The sequence below is a fragment of the Nymphaea colorata genome, chromosome 6 (assembly GCF_008831285.2).
Source record: "Nymphaea colorata isolate Beijing-Zhang1983 chromosome 6, ASM883128v2, whole genome shotgun sequence".
Classification (NCBI taxonomy): domain Eukaryota; kingdom Viridiplantae; phylum Streptophyta; class Magnoliopsida; order Nymphaeales; family Nymphaeaceae; genus Nymphaea; species Nymphaea colorata.
Genome location: NC_045143.1, coordinates 2,324,624 through 2,334,904, shown reverse-complemented (window position 1 = coordinate 2,334,904; position 10,281 = coordinate 2,324,624). Strand labels below are relative to the sequence as shown.

General features: G+C 37.1%; 1 protein-coding gene across 2 annotated transcripts; it reads right to left on the bottom strand.

Moving 5' to 3' along the window:
* Positions 1-2,303: 2,303 nt before the first annotated feature.
* On the bottom strand, positions 2,304-8,352 carry LOC116256563 (probable thiamine biosynthetic bifunctional enzyme, chloroplastic). Of its 2 annotated transcripts, XM_031632957.2 has the most exons (11): positions 8,086-8,350; positions 7,667-7,797; positions 6,781-7,098; positions 6,625-6,699; positions 6,378-6,453; positions 6,227-6,302; positions 5,798-5,932; positions 5,190-5,254; positions 4,908-5,035; positions 3,569-3,822; positions 2,304-2,960 (listed from the first exon to the last, which is right to left on the bottom strand). In XM_031632957.2, the coding sequence occupies exons 2-11, from the start codon at positions 7,694-7,696 to the stop codon at positions 2,435-2,437; spliced, it is 1,683 nt and encodes a 560-aa protein (XP_031488817.1). In that variant the 5' UTR covers positions 7,697-7,797; positions 8,086-8,350; the 3' UTR covers positions 2,304-2,434. The 2 variants fall into 2 exon arrangements, with proteins under 2 accessions (XP_031488817.1, XP_031488818.1); XM_031632958.2 differs by lacking the exon at positions 7,667-7,797 and having other exon boundaries at positions 8,086-8,352.
* Between the last annotated feature and the right edge of the window lie 1,929 nt (positions 8,353-10,281).

The following is a 10,281-nucleotide window of genomic DNA, read 5'->3' as shown; positions in this document are numbered from 1 at the left end:
TGGCAAGCCACAAGGGATTAAAAAATGTCCTATTTGCTTATATGACAACAAAATCATACTAAAAATTTAAGGACATATATACATATATATAAAGGGCGCTTCGGTCACTACTCAAGTTTTGACACAAAATTATATATATATATATATATATAAAAGAAAAAAGTATAGATATATTAAGGAATGAACATCAAGTTTTAAACGTTAAATCAAATTTAAGTAATAACCAAAGCAAAAACAGATCCAATGAGAATAACGATGTCACAAGAATTAATGTATAGCCCAAAGAAAAAAGATTACAATGACTCAATGAAAAAAAAAATCTCAAACTCGATTCAATGTATAGATTGTCAATGCTAGTTTGTACCAAAACTTATGGAGTTCATCCAAAAGTCAATAGTCAATCAAAAACTACCTGTAGAGATAAAATGGAAATTGAGTTAGATTGCAATATGAGTATGAAAATGTCTAACCTTAAGTAGGGTATGGTTTGGAAAAATGGATATACATTTATCTCAAATAAAAACCAGTATGCAGCTCAAAGCTACCACTTATGAATTGAAATCTTAAGTTTGGCTAAAGCTAAGCTTACTACCATAAATGTAGTAGCACAAATCATTGTAGGTTGCAAATACACACTAATAGTCTAACCACCACCAAACATAATCATAGTGACGATCATCAACAAAAATTCCTGTGGGCACAAACACAGGCAGAACAGAACTAATCTACACATGTTTGTCATATTATATATATATACATGTAATAACAACATTAGTTCATCTATTATATATCCATATGATTTTCATATATATGTGTGTCGTCCGCTACATCATAATGTACAGTTAAGAAAAAAACAAAGAAAAAAAAAGATTACAAGCATTTTTCGTTGTTTAGTATTGGTTCACACCATTTATATACATATCAGTTGTTTGGGTAACAGTTCAAATGTTCATTTAATTTTACTTGTTTAAGGTGTGCTTGGGTGATGGTGGAAATTGGGTTGTTGAAAAACTCAACTTTAACAAAATATCATATACAAATTGGGGGAGTGAAGAGCTCAGCCCCCTTCAGGTTATTAGCAGAAAATATTGTTCTTCTTTCGTCACTAAAACAAACAAGTTTTACAAAATAGTTAGTACAAATGTCATCACAAACATTATTTTTTAAAGGTATAACCCAAACAAGACCTTAGATTTTGTCGCTGAATTAAGTTTTTTTGCACTGGCTATGATGCTAAAACTAAGTTTTGGATGCAATCTAATGTCGTTCGAACAATTTCTTGTTACTTGTGTGGATGCTGAGACTAAGTTCCTACAATCAAGTTTATTCAAATTATTATCCAGCGTTGTTAGTGGTCACGTAGTTTTAGGTAAAAACCTATCAGGCGATATGGAACTCATTTTTCACAAGAACGAAGAGTGATCGGTTTCCTGATATTGGTTTTTATTTTGTATCATTAACCTTTTAAAACGATAGGATATACTTCGGCTCGTACTGGCCTTTTCGGCGAACAGGGTGAATCATAGAAAGCTGAAGCACGTAAACTCATATTTCCATGAGATCTTGTTACATCCAATTATGGCAAAACCATTAGACAGAAACTGCAGAAATTTGCATGGGCAGGTTGTGACCTGAAATGCCAGTGATTGTTTATTGAGGCACCTGGATCTTGCAAGACATTGGAAATTTTCCTTAGAGCAGAGAACTCATTTTTTTTAGTGGAAAATTTGGTTGTGCTGGTTTTTGTCTTCCGCACTGTCACCTCCCCAACATTTTAAAATTGGAGAGTTAAGGGCCTTTGCTGCACAGTAAGGCCTACTGGCCTGGCCATGGGCCTCCCCAGTTGTACTGACTCCTTCAAATTCAATCAAGATATAAGCACAAAGGGAAATGTCCGGATGCAGGATTCTCCATTTCTCCAGCATCACTTCCTTTTTTCCAATAAGAGTAGTTTGAGACCTAGACCTTAATGGGAGCAATAGTAAAACCCGACAGATACTTGTCGCCCTGCTTGAAATTGGAATCTCAACAACCTCTTTGGCATCCTGGGATAATACCGGCTCTCATATATAGAATATTGGGGGGAAACAAATGCAGATAGGATCATCTGAGTTGTTTGGCTATCACAAGAAGAGACTTCGAACAATCCCGTGATCTTCAAAATCTTGAAACTCCTATAACAGTTTAACAGAAACCGGCATATGTTTCTTGAAACGTGTGACCTACCTTTGTCTGTGCAATAATTTTGTGACACAAAACTTATAAATTGCTTCCATGATGAGCGGCAAAACAAGTGTGACAAATTGAGTCAGAGATTTCTAAAACCATTTATTTCCATGCAAACCAATTTATTGGCTACAATGAAGAATAGATTATCCATTTATTTTCTCAAGCCAACTGAGCATAAGTTATCAGATTCTGTGACCATTTCATATCAGTTTGATACCACTTTTGAGATCACAGACTTCAGCCTACGAGTCTCCTCAGAAATAGATTCTCGATCAAACAGTGCTGAGACAACAGCTACACCGCTTAAATTTGGGAAGCCAGATTCCATGACCAAATGGGCATTCTTGATGCCAATGCCACCAATAGCCACAACAGGTAACGGTGAGCTCTCACAGACTGCTTTCAATCCAGCCAACCCAATCGTAGGGTTGTTCTGCTTTGTATTTGTAGGGAACATGCCACCACAGCCAATATAGTCAGCACCATCCAACCAAGCTTTTCGGGCTTGCTCAGGAGTCTTGCAGGAGACACCAATGATCTTTCCAGGGCCAAGTAGCTTGCGAGACATGGGGACACTCATATCTGACTGCCCAACATGCACTCCATCAGCATCACAAGCAAGGGCTACATCTATCCGGTCATTAATTAACAGAGGCACACCAAATGACTTGCAAATCTCCATGCATTCCTCAGCTGCTTCTACAAATTTCTTGGTTTCAGCCTCCTTTTCTCTGCAAAAGAAAGAAACTTATGAGCAGATTACATTTTAATCTTCAACAAATCCATTCATGATCTGGATTTTCTTTCATCAAACTGTGTGATTGATACCTTCTTGATGTAACTACAGTTTATGCAGGACGATAATAGACTTTCCTGCAGCTTTTGATACAATAATGGCCAGAAAATGCTTAGACCCAAAAATTATAAGATATGTTAAGTTCGACTGTCAGTCACAAATGTCAATTTTACTTGTATATATATATATATATATATATATATATATATATATATAATTTGCTACAAGCTGGCTCAGTCAGATACACCTAAATCCTGAACTGAATCATTCAACTGAACCACCAAAAGTCTCAAGACCAGATGACCAGGCATTTGAATTCTTAATCACTAGAAACCAGATGAAATTAGAGAAATCTCTCGATGCAAACCTACCATGAACATAAGAATCACATATACAACGTCATAACAAATTTCAGTAAGCAGAAAGGAGTAAACATTCAGCATATATTTAAAATGCATCTAAAGAATTGTTTATGTCAGCACCGAAAAGTACAAATTTAGAAAACTTTACAGAGGGACTTTTTTTAATTTAAAGAAAACTAACCTCAATTGGACAATTGTTGCCCCACCTTCAATGGCAGCTTTCACAGCTTCTGAAATGGAACGGCCCCATTTTTTGTTCATTCCAGAATCAGTGACTGCATATAAGAACAAATCAGCTGGCTTAAATGGTTTCTGTGGCTGTTTCACATCACCAGTTTGAAGCATGAATAAGTGATTAAATGGCCGCTGAGGCCCACTTCCTATGAGAAACTCTTGGCTGTGCTCAAGCGCCTGCTCAACAAACTGTTTTGCTGCCTGCCAAAACTTCAAAACTTTTATACATATATTTTAAGGCAAATCAATTACCACAGGGTCCTACCGAAAAAAGAAGGATCCCTAAATTTTCTGCCATGAAAAATTGATAAGTTTTTTTCCCCTTGGTAAACAAATGTTGATTTGAGGAATCTGTGGTATACCACAATTTTCTGGTTAAGTTTTATACTCAAGTGAAAAGGCTTTCTTATATTGTTAGCAACATTGAACTTGTATCAGAATCAATTGAGCTTTTACCCTTTTGCTAAAAGCAACATGTTTCAGGAACCCATATATTGTCCATTTACAACTGATTGACCTATAATAGCTTTTATGTGTACCAGCCAAACAATTCTAGCTAAATCACCTGCATGACACACAAAGACTTTCTCAAATAGGGACATAGTCAGGGTTTAGGGGATATATCTAGTGAATTCCAGTCAGCTGCTGCATTGACAAGAGAATAGACTCTTATTACTAATTTACTAATCAGACTTCATAACGAATTTCAGTACCTTCACATCCAGATCCAAATACAGAACCTCATCTGACTCTAATTTTAACAAAAATCAACAGTTTTCATGTGAACAAATTCCTGATCAGGACATATGCCCCAATTGTATCTTAGATTGGAAAAATTTCTCACATCAGGACTGGAGCCTGAAACCGATTATCTTTTGCATTACTCAAGTCCCGCTAATATCCTGCTTTAATTTGGGAAGAGGAAGCATATGTGTCACGAAATGCCGTCATCGATATGGCTCTTCAATTGTTCCACAAAGTGCAAGTCTCCAACATATATGGATCCTGGTGTTATCTTCTACTAAGAACATGAGGTAAAAGGTTTAAAAAGGTTCCCCTTCTTCCACCATCACAAGGTAAAAAGAATCAAGAAAAAAGATAAAGCCCACTAAGAACATCATTTGAGGTTCTATAGAAAAGAGGTAATTTCAGTTGACAAGATTCATGGAGCAAAAGTTGTAAGTTTGTAACTCCAAAATAAAAAAACAAACACCTTTCCTGCTGAAACTAATAATGGAGAGATTGCTTTCTAAATGGAACTCATTAGGCCATGGTTATAAACTTACCTGGACGGCTGGAAGCATAGGAGAACCTTTTGCCAGCTCAGCAGCTATACATGATGCCAGGGTGCAACCAGTTCCATGTGTATTATAAGCCCTGATACGTGGTGCCTGGAGCTCAACAGAATGCACACCTATGCATGCCAGCAACAGTTTTTTCCAATTCAATATTGTTGGTAGGTATATAACAACACACACATAAAAGCACATAGGACATCAGCTAAGAGGAAATAAAAATGTTTACATTTGAAAGGACCATAAGGACATTGTAGTACAGTCTCACCCTACCATCAAAAAATACATCAATAGCATCTGATGAGTCTGGAAGGTGCCCACCTTTGACCAGAACATTTCTGGAAAAAAAAAATAGCAGATACTTAATTCCCAGAAAGCAGTAACAAGAAAAATAAAAGAAAAGACTGTAGATATGCTTAAAGTTAAAAGCTACCCTAGAGGATGACTTTTAAGTCATACTCCTAGGATAGATGTGTCAGGTCTAACATGAACCATAACTTTATTTGCATGGCACTGGTAGATGTGGAACATACACATGTTATGCAGCACACAGTTTGCTGATAATCAAATAATGAGTGGCCAAATATCAGTTATCTTTTCATTTTCCCAAACAAACATAGGATTATAACATATAAATCCACTAATAAGCTGGTGTGAAACAAACCAGCTTTCACACTTGATCTACAACCTAAAGTTGCACCAGCCCATGCCATAAACATTTGAACCAAGCGGGCTGCAGCACATAAGTACTATGAAATAAAACTAATAAAGACAATAATGTTTCAGCCAATATATGTAGTCAAATTTAAAGAGCATAAGAAAGCTTTCTTTCTCGTATTAACAATATCACTTAGAGTTTAAATTATAATCCAAATTTCAACCTTGGGCCTAAAGAATAGATTGATTTTGCTGCAGAATGCATATCAGCAACTGTTTTGACCTCAGTTCCACCCAATAAAGTAGACGCTTCTTTAAGATTTGGAGTAACAATGTCCGCCATGGGAAGAAGGTCCTTCCTGTGTCCCAAATGCAGAATCAACTTTGTGAGACACTCAGGCAAATAACAAGTACTTCAAAGAAAAGAAAAAGGAAAATTTATTTCCTTTTCAAAAAAATAGGCACACAACATGAGATGTTTCAAAATGTTCTCTTAACATCCCAATACATTTTGCAGATGGAAGTTGGTATGTTCATATATGCCTAGGGGGCAGCAGACCCAGAAAGCATGGACATCAGCCATAGTATTTGAGAGAAGCCCATGTGCTATCTACTTAACATTTGATACATCTAGTGCAATAAATTTTACATACCGAAGTATATCTAGGACAGATGGCCCTGACAGTGCATCTCCACTTGTAGAAACCATGACAGGATCTACCACTAGAGCTGCACTCGAGAATAAAGTCATGCTACACAGCAACAAGAATCACAATGTTTTGACCCTAAAGAAATGCAACTTACCTTTAACAGGGAACTCTTTCAAGCTGTCACAGAGAACCTTAACCACACCAACAGAAGGAAGCATCCCAGTTTTCACCTGGGGAAATAAGATAGCAGCGTCAAAACTCAAAAGTGACCTACTAATGCATAGTTTTGTGAAACTAACTAATCAGAATAGTTTTTAGATATCATTGGATAACACGCATCAAATTAATAAATAAGCAAGCAAAACTTAATTGGTTAAAATGGCAAAGAATCAGCAATTTACCACATCGACATGCATATCTGATAATACTGACTTCAGTTGTTCATAAATAAAATTTTCTGGCACCTCATGAATTCCCTGTGACCACAAAAATAGTTTCTCATTCTTGCACAAAATTAACAAATTCAATGTTGAGAGAGTTGCACCACCTGGACTCACCTGGACTCCGCAAGTGTTTTGAGCAGTCACTGCTGTAATGACAGAAGAACAGAAAACACCAAGTGCAGCACAAGCCTTTAAATCAGCTTGTATGCCAGCTCCTGCCCCCGAATCAGAACCCGCAACAGTCATTACATGAGGAACTTTAGATATTGCATTTATTTCTTTGAGGGTTTCTGCATGTTTGATAGTTCCATCACTTAAATTTCGGGAGGTCATCTTTATGTTAGCTCGTAGAGGTCTCAAATGTTTGGTGAAACTTTCAGCTAATTGCAGCCTGCCTGAAGGAGGTTGGATATGGTGTCCTGAAGAGCAGTTCTGTCCAGAAGAAATTAAAAATTAGTTTAGATTTGTATACAAAAAATGTATACAAATATTCTGAATCGTTGTCATAGAAGACCAAGAGGAAAAAAAATCAATTTTTTTGGTTCATCATATCAATAACTAGGATTCAGGGTTTAAACATATCCTAAGAAAAGCTTCTCATGATTCACACCAAGTTTACAACCTGATATACTATCAAACAAGTCTCTCCGATGCCACGAAAATGAAAAGGGCAGAGATTCTTGTGGCAACTAAGCATGGCACCTACACTGTCTGCCACAAGATAAGAAGGTGGCCATGAACTTAAACTGGCCCTATCCCAGCAACTACAAATTGCTATATCATTGAGGCAGAAGAATATATTATCTGCACATTTCTGTCAAGAATGAAAATTTAAACAACATCCTGCTAAAAAATGTACAGAAAAAGCAAAAGATCAAGGCCTGGTACGGGGTGGTTTTTCAATGATAAGAAGATTAGGCAAGTTTAATCCTTGCAGAAGAATAGGAAATGCTGCATAATAACTGCAGGAACACGAATGGTGCATATCTGAGAAAAATACCACGGCCAATAGCACCATCCGATCACTCATCTTTGTTCACCCGCCTCACAACTTAAAGTCTTAAACTGCCACCTATAAACCCTTCGCATCCTTCATGGCATGATCGGTCAATGGGCAGTAACTCCTTCAATCTGGTACAAGACATATAGTTCAAGTCACCAAGTCACAGTCAAGAACGAAGAAACTATGGAGTTCTTCAGCTACAACCAATTCAAAAAACTGCTACTAAAGAGCCAACTATTGACATAACACAATCTGGCACCCTACACTCTGCTCCAAACTCCTTGTGCCTTGGATTAACAAAAAAACCTAAATAATCTGGTTAGGATTTTTTGAACAAACAGGTCCTCTGCATATCCAATTGCTCAGTACTTTTGTGTGTGTGCTCGTCTGCGAGAGAGAGAGAGGGAGTTCCTTACCCTATACGAAAAGCTCTTCGCCGACCAACGATCGACCGCCGGCTTCCGACCAGCTGTACCTCAACCTTTCACCACCTGAACTCCAGCTTGGCGAGTCGTGGTTTGCCTCGAACTGAAGACCCCAACCTGCAAAAGCTTCTTTTCGAGTCTTCTGACAACCAATCTGTGAATCCGTTTCCCAAGGGATTGTGATATTTTACATTTCAGCTGTTGCAGACATTCTGATATCGCATTTTGGTGGTCGTATTCAGCGGACTCCACCGATAAAATCTGTGCTCGCATTTAGCCGTACTTATCATTCCGAAGGAAACCCCAAATTTTTTTGTTGGTTGCAATAGACAGTACTAACTTTTGCAAACTATGGCCAAGATTTTAGCGGCAAACAAGCAAAGCTGCTCGTTGTTCGACTCGGTTTGTCTTGTTAAAAGCAAACTATGAGATCACCGTTGCTTGTCTTGCCACAAAAAATGAGCTATCAAACTTTTATGAACTCCACATGACTTATAAATTCAGACTTAACAAAAGGGAAAAGAAAATTTGAAAAGTTATTAAAGAGAGAGATTTTACGTGAAGATTACTCTTATAAGGGTAGATCTCCGAAGTGAAAACTTGAAATTGTGAGTCTTAGGGAGTTTGGAATCAAGGCTTATTTTAGGTCCTAACATGAGACTATGGGTGAACCACGAGCCCAAATGAGCAAGAGTTCAGTCAGCTGGAACTCGACTAATGAAACTTTGAGCTCGACTCAGCTCAAGTTCGAGAATAGCTCGATGGAAGCAGCTCAAGCTCGACTTGACAGTTACGTGTTGAGCTCAAGCTCGACTTGACAGTTACGTGTTGAGCTCAAGCTCGACTCGACTAAGGTTCGACAAAATAGTTTAAATAGAATTGATATTCATCGTTACGAGTTGAGTTTGAGCTCGACTCGATTAAAGCTCGACAAACTCGTTTGAATGGAATTGATATTCATCATTGATATTCATCGTGACTTGTTGAGTTCGAGCTCGACAAACTCGTAAACTCGTTTGAATATATTGATTAATGCTCGACAAACTCGATTGAGGCTCAAGCTCGACTCCGTAGTTACGTGTTGAACTTGAACTCAACTTGGTTATTTGAACGAGTCGACTCATGAACTCGAGCTCGACTTGTTAAGCAAATGACTCGGCTCGAACTCGTTCATGAGTCGAACTCGACTCGTTGTTTAAAAAATTTTACATGTCTTATATATTTTGGTTTTTATTAAGATTAACTAATTCCATTCGCTCAACAAATTTTTGCTCCACCCCTACCACTATCAAAGAAGTGCACACACATGTGAATGTGTACAAACTTCTGTATTTACACATAATTAAAAAAATGAACTACATTACTACATATAATATGTTCATTATTAATGACTTCCTATTATTTAGGAAATTGTCTTATCTTTACACGTTAAAAACCCATTCTCTTGGAAGTGGAGATGCTTTACGTACTTGAACCCTCTTTTACATTAATAACCAGAACGGTGTTGTTCTCTTTTTAAACTGAATTACGTCAACGGCTAGTCCCTTTCTTAACCGACATAAATACAGGAGGGCCCATCAACAGGTCACACAGAAAGCAACGGCCAACTAAACCCAACCGACCATCGATATTTTTTGCGAAACTGATCTCCTTTTCAAAAATACATTTATCTACGCTCATGTTTTCAATAGGCTGATACTGTTCAGAAAAAAATATATATATTATCAATGGGTCCACATTTTGCCTATATGACGCCATTAGATGTGTTGGTTTCCATTGAATTTGAATAATCAAATATAACATACTGATGTTGCTGGATAGTTAAAATTTAAGAATCGATTGCTAAGAAAATGTTACCAAATAGTTTATAATGCAACAATTAGTTATGGTGCTTTAGGCAATCGATATTGTGCTTTCGACAATGAATTTTCAACTTTTAGCTCTTTTTGCATGTGACATTTTTGAATCCTCATAAATACTAAGCACACATACACACACATATAAACTCTATAGTATATTATATGCATGTGTTATAATGCCATTCATTGCACAAATAAGTTGAGAGGACACCCTCATCCAACCCAAACATAGTTCTATAAAAACCAAGGCTTTTAAACCTTGTCTGTCTAATTTATGCACCCAAAGGCCAAAACATGTTTTTCTAATAACATGAGCAAACCAAGTTTT